Genomic DNA, 15,520 nt, shown 5'->3' on the forward strand with positions numbered 1-15,520 from the left:
TTTTTTTTTCTCTACCCATTAGCACATTTCCTTAAATTTATCTTCATGGATTTTTATGTAGGAAAACTTTGGCAGTTTTGCGTACAGCTTCTGATTAAAGAAATGCTTGCAAATGTTGCTTTTGAGGATCGTGAACCACAAAGCACGTTTGTTGAATACAGGAGACTTATTGAATTGACTAAGACTTACTGTAAAGTTCCCTGAAATTTTGAGACGGCTGAGTCACTTTATTGGCTGTACATTATGACCCTCTTCTATGGCAAAGAAATGTAGAGAAACATCCCTTGGGTGTTTTCTCTCGAAGTCCAAACAGAAAAGAAAGAAAACTGGAAGGTTGCCTCCTAGATTGTACAACATGTCAAAAAACTTATCTGTCATTGAGATTTAGCTGTTTTTGTTATTTCCATACTAATTAGTCTTTTGCCAATACTTAATGTGGCAGTTCATGGTGATGAATGGCTCATGCCCAATGTGTTCCAAGACTGTTCCTGATCTTTAACTCTTGCTGTTCACTTGGGTCATGGTCCTTCCAGAAGCATGGATTTTCTGCTGAGATTGCATTTGTTGTCTTGGAAAAGTGTCTTAAACTATCAGCTGTTTAGCTGTTGATCCTTGCAGAGGACACTAAATCTGCAAGCAAAAAATTACTGCTTGTTGCAACCTTATTCCTTCTTTTAGCTATTAGCCGTCAACAAAGAAACAAGTTCTTGAACATGCTCAAAATGCAAGAAACCTTGAATGTTACTGAAAAGAAAATGTTCGATTCAGCATTTCATCTGAGACTAATCAACCATAAGCAGAAATACCTGCCTGTTCTGTGATCTGAATCTAAATAAACAAAATTTTTCTGACTTTGACATCTGACTTACTAGAAGAGTGATGAGAGAAATCTCTGCGGAGATGTAGGCAAACTAAACACTGAACACTTGAAAATACAAGCACAAAAAAAGTAAGAATGAGCAGAGAGTAAAGACTCATTTGCCAAGCAAGCAGCGCGGAGATGAACTGTTTCTTTCTCGAACTCAACAAATATGCTTTGTGTGATGAGGTATGTTATTATCCAACTTCAGTGCTTGTGCCATTAAGTTACTTTTCATTAAGTCTAGAAAACACTAGCTTGACTCCTGACTACAGGCATAGTTGAAAAGATTAAAGTTAATAGTGCTAACATAAGGAGAAGTTTCTAGATAGAGCTAGCTTTCTTTGGGAAAAGGGAAGTTAAAACTTCTATTCCAAATTATACTCTAAAATATGCTGCTTGTGGTCATTAAACTGCTTAGGTTATAAAACATACCACTTATTCTTCATTTTTTTTATTTATGTTCCCAACTCTTAACAGAATAATCAGCAGATGTTGTGGCTGGATTATAAAAGTGGAAGTGGTACTAATAAAACTGAAAATTGCTCGTCTGCCCTTTGAAAAGTTTATGTGGATGTTGAACAACCAGTTCCACTTACCAGTTCATCAAGGCAGTCTCCACTGGTGGGAGGAAAGTGATTAATATATTGTATTTTATCTTCGTGCAATTTCATGCTATCACCTCTGAAATCTCCTTCAATTTTGATGTTAAGTCCTGCAGAAGAGCACTTGTCCCAAGAGAATCTCTAGTGTCTAAGTGGAAGAGTTGATTTTTAAACAACATCCAGACAACTTGAATAGTCTTGATTGTGGTGTATAATTGAGGATGTGTACAGATAGGGTGCCTGTGAGTGCCACTTTTAGTCTAGCAAGTTTGTTACAAAGATTGATTTACAATAAATTATGTTGTGTTTTAGTGTAAAATAGTAATATGTGAAATTGAAATGCTGTCATTGTAGATGATAACCAGTGATATGAATTTTTTGAGAAGTAGTCGCTAGCTAAAAGAAAGCACTTAAAGTTGATTTTAACATTCTAATTGAAAAGGTAAAGTTTAACTGTTTTTCTGATGTTTAATTGCTTACCAAGGCTGTGGTTAGTAAAATTCTAATAACTTGTCTTCCTCTTCAGCTTGCTCTGAAATGGAGGATAAAGCACTGATGTTGTTATCACTGCTCAGCAGCACTCCCTTGATCTTAAATACCTCCAACTTGGAATGTTTTGACATGTAGGGGAAGATGGCATAACTACCATCAAGAGATAAAGGATGAAAATGGAAGCCAATGAGCAATGAAATGGCAGAGTTGATACCGAAGGAAAGGATAGCAAAACCTATTACTGACTGTGGAAACTCTTCTTAAATGTGTTGTCAAATTACTTTGCAATCCAGCTCTTCCACTCTTCTTTCATCACCTTTTTTCCAAGTCTTCCATTGTACATCAGCAGATAGGATAGCAGATACCACAAGCAACTGCAAGGTGATAGGAGAAGTGTAACCATTACTATAGCTTCTAACTTCTTGCTGTCCTGGTGTGTGAGCAGGTTATTTAAAGAACAAAAAAAGATGATTTTCAATGTAGTCACCCTTCCCTAATTGGTGGGGTTTATGGGTTGAAATTAAATCCAAAGCACTTAAGCTTTTGTGGTCTCCTGTTCTATCCCAGGGTTAAACTTCACCAGGCTGAAAACTGCTTTCAGTCTTTTTGAATATACACACCTACAAAAACATTAGTGAAATGTTTCCAAAGAACCATGTATTAAAAATACTTCCTTGTTTGTGCAGATGTATAAAGTTCTCTTAATAGCAGTGGCTGACTACTGCCAGTACCTCTGGCTTTTTGAAAATAAAAGTCTTTCTTTTTAATGTATCTCTTTTACAGAGCTCTGGTTGTAGTAGTAGGCAGCATGTGCCTTAGTCTCAAAGCATTTAATCTGGATGTGAAAGTGACTTTCCAAGCTGGGAAGTAGAGAAATCTTTAAACTATTGTGGAGATGTTGCTGGTATTCACTGTTTAAATACCTATGAGCTTATGTCACTTTCTTCTTTGGAAAGTTCATGTTAATTGCAAACATCTATTTAGGCAAATATTAGCCATTTCTTTCAGATGCAGTAAACACAAATTGCTGGTACCCTGACCTCGTTAGAGAAACAACTTGGGTAACAGCTTGAAGTATAGGAAAGAGATGCACTAACAACAAGCTTAATATCTCATAGCCCCACACTTGAAATCATGCTTTCGTGTTTGCACAACATAGGGTTTGCAAAGCAGATGCTTCTAACAGATATGTACAGAAATGATAAACATTTGGTTAAACATGCTGAGGAACCATTTGTCACAGTTTACCATAGCTGTTTTTATACTTCAGGCTGAAGCATGCAGGACCTAATGACATACATAGTCAAATGAATCATGTTTGTTTGCACTTCAAGAACACAAATGCAGATATATTAGTGTCTCAAGAGTCATGATTGTTGCTTTGGCATTCAACCTGTAAATGCAGAGAGGAGTCCTATTCAACCAGAGTCAACAGCTAGAACAAGAATAAACCTACACTCCCTAAGGTTTCAGAGAAACTTTGGTTTCTTTGTAGCTTACATAAAGCAGTTAAATATGCTTACAAAATCAGTAATTCAGTCAACAGTATTGTTTCACATAGAAGGCCCAGTTTTCTGAGGCGCTTGGGTGCAATACACCTAAGGGATCTGTGACCTTCAGGGAGATGAAGCCTGATGGGAGCATATAGTGGTGCTAAATGCTTTGCAGCTGAATAGCATCCTACTGTGACACTCACATGCTTCGTGTGTGGGGTAAGCAGGACAGCGTCAGTCTGCTGCTGTAGTAAATAAAGGTCTGTTGATAATCTTTCATGGAAAACTGTTGGTGCTTATCTTTCAGCAGGGTTATCATCTACTGCTAAATAAATATTTAGTTAATCACCATTGACTCTGTATGACAAACAAGTCTACTAGGGAGTAGTAATTATTTCTAACTGACTCTTGAAAAGCTGTAGTATCTTTCGGTTATGATTATAGCTTGTGTAGAAGTAGGCAACGACTTCTACAGGGCAGGCTTTGCAAAGAACTGGATTTGTCCCTGCTATTTTGTTCCATGTGTCTTTGTATAGGATGATTTGCTAAGAACTGTATTAATTTCAGCTGTTTATAGGGCAAGAATATTTAGCTGGAGAATCGAAATTTTTCATTCAAGTGTCTCTGCCTTTGTGTTAACTCTGCTAGAAGCTTCCTTCTCTCAACAAATGGTTTTAAAAAGGGAGTTAAGAAATACCTCAATGGAGAATGTATTGTTTTGTTTTTTCAGTTTAGGAGCTTAAAGAAAAAAAAAAAACTACTTCCATGGCTGTTGCTGAGGCATGTGGTTCCTTAAAAATGCTCTATCAAAAGTGAAGTTGCATCCCATCCTCTGTTTGCCAGTAAATAAAAGATAAAGATTTTTGCTAACGGAATTCAGTAAGTCCATGCAGACTAAACCCATACTTCTATAAATGCTGTTTGGCTACATGAGTCAGTTAAGATAGAATAAATGGAAAGCTAATTTATATTTGGATTATGGAACAGAAACTTCTGTCTTCCAGTTAACTGTTCTATGCTTAATATTAAAAATCTGCAAAGTTGCAAAAATACTGCTATCCACTGCCACTCCAAAACTTTTTTATACACATTAGTTGCTTTCAGGGTCTGGAGTAATTTAGTATGGAAAAAACACTTTATCTCAATTTAAAGTTGCTGTCGGACTCCTTCCTAAGAAATGTTACGTGGGAAGTACACAATATGCTGTAAGTCAGTCTGAGTTTGATGTCTTTTTCAGCTGCTTCTTAGTAAAGGAAGGGCTCACAGGGTGGATCTTTTGAGTAAAGATGGATGTAAATGAATAAACAGAAGTGAGCCTAATTTCAGTCAAATTTTCTTCTGAACACACATTTCTCTCTGTGCCTTCCATCCAGGAGAGCTGGTCAGATGAATGTTGTAGACTGAACCCTCTTGATACTGTTGCTTGTGGTAGAGAGGCAAGCGTAGCAGTGTGAGGACTGCAGTACCTCCAGTGTTTTATTGCAGTTCTTTCCCTGCCCTTCTAGGTATGCACAGTGGGAGAGGAAATCCTTCCTCTTTCAGTACAACCGGAGGTTCATCTTGCTGCAGCAGAGAGTTACTTCTAAAAGCCAAGGTGACATGCCTGGGGGGATCAGCACCAGGAAAGGCCCAGTATCTGAGTTACAGCTCTGTTACATAGCTGCTCATGTTAGGTGAAGATTCAGACTAGACCAGAGTGCAGAACACCTGGATTCACTCTGCTCTGGCTCCTTGTCTGTGTGCCAGTGCTTCCTGTTTTTTAAAGATCCTGTTTACTGTCTGGGTTCCAAATATCCCAGGAAGGTGGGAGGATGGGAAGAAACATGGAAAGAGAAGTAAACAACATTATTTAAGGTGGAGTTTTATACTGAGATATATATATTCAGCATTTTTTACCTAATCTAGTTTCATGAAAGACATTCTAGAGTAATCTTTAGTTTACATCGTCTTGCACTGATTTCCAAAAGCAGAACATTTCTGCATGCGAAACTTGACATTGAAGCCCTTAGTGTTTGTAGCAGGGAGCAGAATATGGTTTGTGGTGCGCTTTTACTTCATGTTCTTTCTGCTGTCAACATAAAAAATGTTTGTCACCCGTATAAAATAGAATATTAAAGAAAAATACATAATCAGACGAGAACCTTATTTCTGTTGGTACAAAATGGCGTTCTTCTCTGATTTTGTTGCCGAACTTTAAGGCTTTTGATTTAAAGAGCTTGAAAGATTGAGTGCTGCTCACGGAGCTTCAGAGTGCACACCTAGCTGTGTGGAGGAACAGCACCAACCAGAACACAGCCAGGTGGGAGAGTAATTCTCATCCTGCTACATAGCAAGCCAAGCTAATTGTTGAAATAATGAGTAAGCTGATATGTGAAGTGTAAAGAAAAGATGCATTGCTTTTCTAATGCTTTGTTGTGCTTTATGACTACTAGTCTTCTGTAAATAACAAAATCCTTTCCTTTGAGGTGAAGCTAGAAATGGAATTACTGAATGATTTCAGACTAAAATGGAAGATTTAGTTCCAGGCTTTCCTTTGTTAAACAAAGAGGGGGGAAAAAATCTGCCTTTAACTGGAAGAAAATGTTCTAGGACAGACATTCTGCTCTTGGTATGTCATGGGATCCCTAGGGAAAAAGCACAATCGCAGTGGGAGTTGTGGAGGTCACCAGCAACTTGCAAATGTTTCTTTCTCGTGATCCTGTTTTCATGGCTCCCAGATAGTGAGTGAAGCTATAAACAATATGCCTGTATGGATGGGGGAGGGTGGGCAAGAAAATGAGAATTTACAAAGGTCTTTTGGTTTTCTTGGATGAAAAAAAGAAAAAAAAAAAGACTCCAGCAATCGTAAATCTTTTTAAATTGTTCATCTTATTCTCGTTTCAGCTGTTTGATCCTATATTTTTTCAGTAACAGGTAACATATATGTTACTTCTTGGAAAATGTTTTATAGTGAGGTTTTTTTCAGGATGACCTCGCCATTAACTTTATTCATGGTGTCTGAAAGTCACTACAACCAGAATCCAAGGATATTATATTCTGAAACAAAAAAACCTGCATGTAAGATAACTTTAAAGACGACAGCTTTGAAACATAGTCAACCCAAGTTCTCATACCTAACTGAACTGAAACAACTTTTTCTAATTTCCAGTGAGATTTTACATTCACAGGGAAGAATGATCTTGTATTTCTGCTGTACTATAATTCTACAGATGCTATCAATAATGTTAGATTTTTTTAGCTCTGTCTAGAACAAGGCAAAGGTACCTAGCACTGTTTTTTGCAGGGGGGAAGAAGTAGGTAGCTACAAATAAAATTGGTAATGTTTGGAAATACTTGCTTCTTTCAGAAGGAAATGAAATGCTAAGACAACAATTTTCAACTGTTAAATCCTTCTGTTTATTTCCCTCGAGCTGTTGTTTGTGATCAGATAAGCAACTCTGTGTATCTGTGCCTTTTCTGTGAGTAGTACATAAGAAATATGAAGACACAACTGCAACACAACAGTCTCCTTTCTATTCTAAACAAAGCGATGTTGCTATTGTTTTAAATTTTTGTGTAATAATGTTTTCATAGAGGACAATTTCAGAGATCTTTGTACTAGTCTTCCTGGATTTTGGAAAAATGCCAGCTTGGCAAGCAGGAAGAACAAAAGGACAGTACTGAAAATATCTAGTCTGGGGCAGTCTTACTGTCACCACACAGCAGGTTTGGACAGCAGCAAAATTAGACAGGCAACTCTGCCCAGTTTTCTTCATGGTGAGTTTTGGAGTGCCTGATGTGTCTGAAGATGAGAATAAAACATTTTGGTCTTTAGAAAGTTTGAAATGTCTGGGATAAAGTGGAATATTCTGAAATATTGTTACTCTTGTCCCAGGAATACTCCCTCCCCCCCCATAACTTTTGTCTCAGGGATTCCACAGAAGTTAAAAAAAACTTATTTGGGGACATACCTGTAGTTGATACTTATGTCAGTTTGCCAGAGAATCAAGAAAAATCATATAACCGATGCATGAGTGTGCAGTAAATCGGAATCTATAAACATAGTTGGATTGTTTAATGAGAAGACTTTTTTCTTAAGGCAGTGCTAAGAGTCTAGAGGAAACTTCTACCTGGAAAAGAAATCAAATCTAGACACAAATCCTAATGAGCAGCTCTTTGATACCAAAGATACTGCAAATTGTTATAAAACATTGCTATGTCCTGTCTGTGAAAGCAAGGTAATGGGATTTTTCTTGTGACTGGAAAAACTAATAGACTTCAATTAAAGTGTAGTAGTTTACTGAATGCCTAATTCAGTTTCAAGTATGGACCGATAAAATTGTACTGAGCGTTTAGTCTGGCCTTTTGAATTGATTTTGAAATGCTAGCTGATAACAATGCAAAATTATTCAGTTCTCGGTCACTGGAGTGTGTGCCTCTTTGCATAATCATCTCATACTTTATACATTTAATACAGTATTACAGTACACTTCTGCTTCTTGCTTCCTTCTGTGCTTGCTAGATTTCTTGCTAGTTGGCACAACATAGATGGAAGAATCTCCTCTTGCAGAGCCTGAAGAGTAATGGTAGGAGCTTGTGCTGATGACAGACAACTTTAACAATAAGTCTAAAATTTCTGTTCTTTTTGAATGGAGCTTCAAAATTTGATCACTGCTAGGTTGAGTGCTCAGCAAGGTTAGTGATGGAGAATGTGCTGAATGGATCAGGAAGGCTGTAATGAGTTGAAAAGGATGCAATTTGATCAGTGGGTGTCTGAGTTTGGCCTTTCTGACCATCGGTGGTATCCCCACCAAAGCTTTTGGCAGGGGAAAAAAGTTGAAGGTGTTTTTGTCAGGGCTTGCAGGTATGATGTAGTGTTCTTTTGAAGTGTTTGCGTGTACCCTTAGTTGGATTTAAATAACATCTCTCTAGAATTCTCTTAAAATTATAGTCCTTTTACTGTCGAAGAACATAATTGATTCTATTTATTCCAGGCAGCCTTCCAGATTTGAAAGTATACACAGAAACACAAGCTGCCAACTATACTTCAAGAGTGTTTCTATTTACATTTTTGCTTTCCAAATCCAAACCCTGAAGGTGTGCTTACACGTGCAAGTAAAATGAATGCACACACAGAATGACTATATGCACCATTCCAGCAAATGTCTGTGTCCCAGTTTAAAACAAAAGTTACTGTTTCAGTGCAGTTGCTCTAAAAAGAGTGTAGATTTTGGGGTGTCCCTTTCAGACCACTTGCAATTCTTTAAAGAAATGGTATTGAGTTGGCGTTTAACTTTTGACATTTTTAAAAAGCCAAGGTTGACATTTATTTTGAAAAGATACTTGCCTAAAAGGATTTAATATGTGTGTGTGTCCCAGCCCTGCCTCTGTTTCCTTGTTAGCAATTATTGGTGGGGAGGGAGGAAAATTTGCAGTGGAACCACCATTTCTGAAGCTGAACTAGCTCAGCACTGCTGCATTCGTGCTCGCTCTCCAGCATAGACCCTGGTGTTCATCTGACTCCTTGGTGATCTCAATAAGGCAGCTAAAATAGCAGAAGCTAACCCAAGAAAGGAAGAGTGAGTAGTTCTCTGCCACTTTAATCCATCTGACCCTGTAACGAGCTGGCTCAGGGAGCACCGGTGCCAGTGTGATGAAGAATGAGAACACACGCCTTGGGCAGAGAGAAGATGGGCTCTTACAACTGTCACTTCAGAGGAGCCTCAACAGGATTGTGGAACTGAACTTAAAAGACTGCTGGTATAAACTCAGTCTGTGTTGTGAATATTTAATTTGATAGTGGTCCATCTGTATTATCATTGTATGTGTGGACAGAAAAGTTCTTATGACTGCATGTTCTTGTTCTGTTTTTTTCATGCTGGTATATGCCTTAACAGTAATGTCTTTCTGCCTATGTTTGTAAATAAGAAATGTAAATAAGCATGTGATTCACCAGTATGGAGAGGGAGTCTTGTTCATGCTTTGCCTGATCATAAAGATGATATTTAACCTTCTGTGCATTTTTATCTGTAAACTGAGGATAGTTATCGGTAATTCAGAATTCTCCAAGTTACTCTAAATGGTGTTATTTGGGTTCATTTGTAATGTTTTGTAATTGGTAAGCTTTCCAAGTTTGGCTTTTTAAATACACTTTGAGTGTGCTTAGAACTTTCCGTTTCAGCATCCGCTCACTGAGACTGTTGCAATGATGAGGAAAATAAAATGGCTTATTTAAGCTCTCTTTTAAAAAAAAAAAAGTCAGTTGCAAAGCCCCTTCTAAATATGCATGAGGTGTTAGTGGAAAAGCATTTTTCTAAACCTGCAGTGGCACTTTAGTACTTTTGGTGATACTTTTAAAAGCCTAAACTACAACTACAAAGGAGGGATAAAAAAGGACAACCCTGTTGCTACTCAGAGTTGCTCAGGAAGCAGTGGATTTGGGAAAACATCGTTTTCATTCTAATGCTTCGTTTTAAGAACTGAAGCATGGCAAAAGCAGGTACTAGATGTATTTGGAAGTAAACTTTTCAGAAAATAAGTACCAAGGCGTAGAAGTGCAGAAATGAGGATCATTATTTTTTACATATATAAAATTTTATATATTTAGATTTATAATTTTATATATATGTAAAATTATAAATATCTATATAAAAAGATATATTAAAAAATGCTGAGCAAAGGGCAAGCATAGCATTCATTGCTTTTCCACAGTTGGAGCTTTCAGAAAGCTGATAAAACAGAAGAGGTGTGTGAAGCTGTTGGTTTGGGTTTTTCCATCCTTTCTGTTAAGAAAAGAAACTAAGTTTGAGGGGGCGTCCTAAGAGGGTTCTCACCTTAAAAGATGACTAAGAACGGTTTTAGAATTGTAGCCTGGTAGTTATCCTAGCCCTGTGCTTTCAGGACACTTGGTTGATGGAGGAGGCATGATGGACGATGGACTGCTCTTTAGATGTCTGTTGCTATTACCCTCTCTCATAATGTACATGCTGAAGCTAATGAAATTACGGGCTAAGTGTAAGTAATGTGCTATTTGAGATTTGCATAATGTGATGGCCTCTGTGATAACTTACTATTCTGCAATGAGAGCTTAGGTTTATGGTATGTAGTTCAGTGAAAATGTCTTGCTGCTCAGTGACTATGTAAACGCGTGCTCAGTTTGGACCTTGAATGTGGCGTGCAGATATGGTTGTTCCCCCTCTGCCTTGCAAAAAGGGTATGGTAAAGGTGGAAGAGATACAGAGAAGATGACAAGGATTAACAAAAATATAGAATGACTTTTGGACAGAGAAGGACTAAATAATCTGGGACTTATGGAAAAGAAGTAGTGGGGAGAACTTGATGGATCTCTGTAAAGTTAAGAGCAATGAATGCAAAGATAAGGAACTCTGTTTCATTACAAGAGGATATCAGGTGAAAGTAGCAGGCTTCAGAATAAAGAAAAGCGAATATTTTGTAACATGGAATGTTCTTCACTCTTGTCACAGGATGCGAACAGTTTGTGTGTGAAAACTTCCTGGACAAACTCAATAGTTCTTGATGGATTTCTTTCACAAATACATTAATATTGCCTCTGGTGGCAATATTAATCACTATCTATTAAGGAAATATAGGAAAATATCTATTAAGGAAATTAAGGAAATATTAATCACTTAATATTAAGGAAATTAAAAATAGATAGTGGTTAGGAGAGTTTATTGATGAAGTAGCACTGCGTGCCTGCCTAGTTTTTCTGCTCTTTGTTTGGCATCTGTTCTTGGCCGCTGGGCTATAAGACATCTCTGCTCTGTCCAGATACAATTTTTCTTGTACCTGGTCTAAGCTGGCATAAGGCAGTGCTGCTAGAAGGTCAGACACATGTTCCCCTCCTTTCCTTTGGCTTGGCAAAGACATTCGTGCAGCTGCCAAAGGGAACTAGAACAGGGAATTGATCCTAAATAAAACAAGCCCAACCAAAAAGTGTTAATGGAGCTCAGTTCTTCTGTCTCATTCATGGAAAAAAGGGTTTGTTGCTGCTGTAAGTAGCTTATATTGATCTAAAAAAGCTAAGGCCAAGTTTTCTGTGTATATGGATTCTTAAAATCAAGTTTAGGGGGTTTAGTAAATACTTATAACTATTATGTTAGTGGTGTTTGAATACTTAAGAGGTTTGGGATGAGAAAAAGTTTTAAAAACAAACCAGTGCTTCGATATTTGTTTGTTTTGCTAAACTGAGCAGAGCTGATGGTTTGTCTCTCATCCAAATGATAATAAATGTTTCTCTTTCCAAGTTAAAAATGTGAAGAACTGGGTTTGATATTTGCCTAAAAATTATTGTAATACTAATTTGAATATTAGATATTTTCATCCCACATGCTATTTAAGTGTTCCAATCATAAATTATAAATTTCAGGTAAAAAACTTAATCTATTTTTTTAAGACTATATGTGTATTGGCATTTTTCCCAAACTAATGTGATTCTGCTATTAACTGTTTTATTTGAGTAGATATTTACATCAAATACAAGTTCCTTAGACATCAGTTTTATCAAGTCTTTCATGAATGTAAAATATAGCCATGAATATTCATACACAATTATAAGCAGTGTTTGAACAATTTTATCTGAAATTCCTTGTGATGTTCATATCTTAAATTTTAATATTTAAATTTCTGATTTTTACTTAGGTTTACTTGTATGAATCACTGCTTGAAAAACTTCTAGTACAAAGTTATCTAAAGACTTAAAAATGCCTCCACGACCATCATCTGGCGAACTATGGGGCATCCACTTGATGCCACCGAGGATCCTTGTGGAGTGTCTTCTCCCAAATGGAATGATAGTGACTCTAGAATGCCTCCGTGAGGCCACCTTACTAACTATTAAACATGAACTCTTTAAAGAAGCAAGAAAATACCCTCTCTATCAGCTCCTTCAGGATGAATCTTCTTATATTTTTGTAAGTGTTACACAAGAAGCAGAAAGAGAAGAATTTTTTGATGAAACACGGAGACTTTGTGACCTGCGACTATTTCAGCCTTTTCTAAAAGTCATTGAACCAGTAGGTAACAGAGAAGAAAAGATTCTTAATAGAGAAATAGGTGAGATTATCTTTATTTAAACACAGCTAATCTGTTAACTGGCTTCTCTTCAAAATACAAGACAAAGAATTGAAATGGGTTGTTTGTCACCTGTATCTGTCAAAGTTTGCATTTCATAACTGTCAGTTGTTGCATCAACTGTCCAAAGATGCTGATCATAGTAAAGCTGACATTCATAAACTGAATTAACTTTTTTGCTGTTCTGTTTCATTCACATGTAAAGTCTTTGCTTTGTACATATTTGTAGTTGTATGTGGGTTAGAGGATATTTTTTGCTTGTCTCTTACTAGCAGGGTTTCATATTATTACAGCGCAAAGCCTGTTCTATTGTTTGGGAAGTCAATCATAATTTGTTTTGAAGCTTACAGAATTGTAAATTCTGGATTTAACTACAAATCTTAAACTACATTTGTGATAGTACGTTTTAATACTGCTCTATCTTGCTTAGAAAGTAAACTTTCAGAAATGAGGTGGTTTTTTTCCCCCCTCCTTCCAACAAAAAGAGCATGGGGAGGGGAAGGGAAACAAAAACATCTGAGGTTGGAGGGGCAGAGGGGAGACATATTGTGATGTTTTGCATCATCTCTGGAGTAGCTTATTTTCCATTATCCATTGAGAAAGCACAGGGAGACTAGCATATGTTTCAGCATCTAGGTTAAGTATCTAAATTCAGGCACTACAAACATACCTACTCCCATTTAGTTGCTAACAGATGTACATTGCTGTGGTAGAGACTTCTCAACTGGAAATACTTGTTCTGGGGTGCTCCTAATTGTTAAATTATTTAATTGTTATGAATGCATCATAAGTAAACTGCTTCTGTTTTGTAAAGCTTAACCTGTTCAGGACTTAGGGAGAACAGTGGTTAGCTAACCATGCAACAGGACAATTGAAAGTTTCCATTTGAACATTCATGCATAAATAATTATTTATGCAAGTAATCTCATTAAAGTAAATGGAATTACATCTGAGACAGAGGACCTGAGAGAAATAGACTCTTATAACATGAATCTATGCCAAAGAGCTAAGCTCAGTATCTCTGAGCGCTTGTCACATTTTCAGTGTAGTTCATTAAAAAAATTGAATAGCTGTCATTCAGTTGTAAGCAAAGTTGATTATGGTCCTAATAGCTACCAATAATCCTGCCAGGGTTTTAGAGAAAAATTGGATATCACAGCTCCTCTGGTCCACTTGGGAAACTTAGTGCTGACTTCAAAGGAAGTTTATTACTGGTTGTTTTCCTCCAGGAGGAGTGTTAGCTGTGGGAGTGGTGATTTAAGGCTTCCAGGATCTTCAGTGAATGTGCACCTGTTTTCTAACCTTTTTTTGTGACTGCTGAGTGCACTTAACTTCAGAACTGCATTGTTCCTGAACGAAATGAAACAATTATGTATGCAAGTAGAAGCGAGTGGTTAACACAAATATTTTAGGTTGTATTTTGCTTAAAGCATGCTCTTTCTGTTACTGATAGAAGGAATCTTTAGCTTTAATTATCAGTTACAGTTGTTTCCTTATGTTTCTTTAATACTGTAGGTTTTGCTATTGGCATGCCTGTCTGTGAATTTGACATGGTTAAGGATCCAGAAGTACAAGACTTCAGAAGAAATATTCTTAATGTTTGTAAAGAAGCAGTGGATCTTCGAGATGCCAATGCACCACACAGTAGAGCATTATATGTCTGTCCTCCAAATGTAGAGTCTTCACCTGAACTACCCAAACACATATACAATAAACTAGATAAAGGTAAGATAAATATTTACAGTAGAAACATAACGGGTTTTGTGATAGAAATCAAGGAGTACAGCTGGTGACTTAGGTAAATCATTGTTTTATGTACTGTATTCAGTACACTCTAGCAATATCTTACACCTTAAGTTATGCGGAATAACTTTCTTGATAGAGTGTAGATTCAAAAGGAAGACAACATTTAAAATTACATTTTTTGCTATTCTAATAACTAAATCTTGAAATATAACTTGGTAAATAGAGGTGATTTTTTTTTAGTGGGCAGAAACAGCTTGTTAGCTTTACATTTTTCTTTAACATTCAGAAATCTGGAATTAAATGATGCTGAATCAGTGAATTATCTTGCAGTCCTCAAATATGAAACAGTTACTGCTGTTTTCTTGAAGGCTGAATAGTCAGTAGTATTCGTTAATAAAAATATTCTTAACCTCAAGGAGTAAAAGTTTAAATTACACTAGAGACAAAAATAAACTGAGCACACATACTTCCTTGAAGTTATAAACCCTCTGTCAATTTGGGCTATGAATCTTGTCTACATCTTTCAGCAGTACTGCAAGCAATTCTCGGGGGGGGGAGGGGGAAGTTGTTTGGGGTTTTTGTTTTGAAACTTTATTGAAAATGATAGGCCTAACATTATTTTACATTTATTCTAGGGCAAATTATAGTGGTGATATGGGTAATAGTCTCACCAAACAATGATAAGCAGAAATACACCTTAAAAATCAATCATGACTGTGTGCCTGAGCAAGTTATTGCTGAAGCAATTAGGAAGAAAACACGAAGTATGTTGCTGTCATCTGAACAACTGAAACTTTGCGTCTTGGAGTATCAGGGCAAATATATTTTAAAAGTGTGTGGCTGTGATGAATACTTGTTAGAAAAATATCCACTGAGCCAGTATAAGGTGAGTAACATAATGGATTTATTTTGAAGTACACTAAAATACTGGTGTTCCCCAGGGCTCGGTTTTGGGGACGGTCTTGTTCAATATCTTTATCAATGATCTGGACGAAGGGATCTCAGTATGTTTGCAGACGACACCAAGTTGGGCGGGAGTGTTGATCTGCTCGAGGGTAGGAAGGCTCTGCAGAGGGACCTGGACAGGCTGGATCCATGGGCCGAGGCCAACTGTATGAGATTCAACAAGGCCAAGTGCCGGGTCCTGCACTTCAGCCACAACAACCCCAGGCAGCGCTACAGGCTTGGGGAAGAGTGGCTGGAAAGCTGCCTGGCAGAAAAGGACCTGGGGGTGCTGGTCGACAGCCGGCTGA

At 37.2% G+C, this 15,520-nt stretch overlaps 1 protein-coding gene across 1 annotated transcript in view; it reads left to right on the forward strand.

Moving 5' to 3' along the window:
* The first annotated feature begins 635 nt into the window (after positions 1–635).
* The window catches only part of PIK3CA (phosphatidylinositol-4,5-bisphosphate 3-kinase, catalytic subunit alpha), a 42,567-nt gene continuing 27,682 nt past the window's right edge, over positions 636–15,520 (forward strand). Inside the window, 6 exon segments of the mRNA XM_009321703.1 lie at positions 636–1,048; positions 4,180–4,328; positions 10,329–10,442; positions 12,090–12,503; positions 14,037–14,246; positions 14,903–15,153. Coding sequence (XP_009319978.1) covers positions 12,152–12,503; positions 14,037–14,246; positions 14,903–15,153 — 813 coding nt within the window. The 5' untranslated portion in view covers positions 636–1,048; positions 4,180–4,328; positions 10,329–10,442; positions 12,090–12,151.

The sequence above is a fragment of the Pygoscelis adeliae genome, unplaced genomic scaffold (genome assembly GCF_000699105.1).
Source record: "Pygoscelis adeliae isolate BGI_AS28 unplaced genomic scaffold, ASM69910v1 Scaffold223, whole genome shotgun sequence".
In the NCBI taxonomy this organism is placed as follows: domain Eukaryota; kingdom Metazoa; phylum Chordata; class Aves; order Sphenisciformes; family Spheniscidae; genus Pygoscelis; species Pygoscelis adeliae.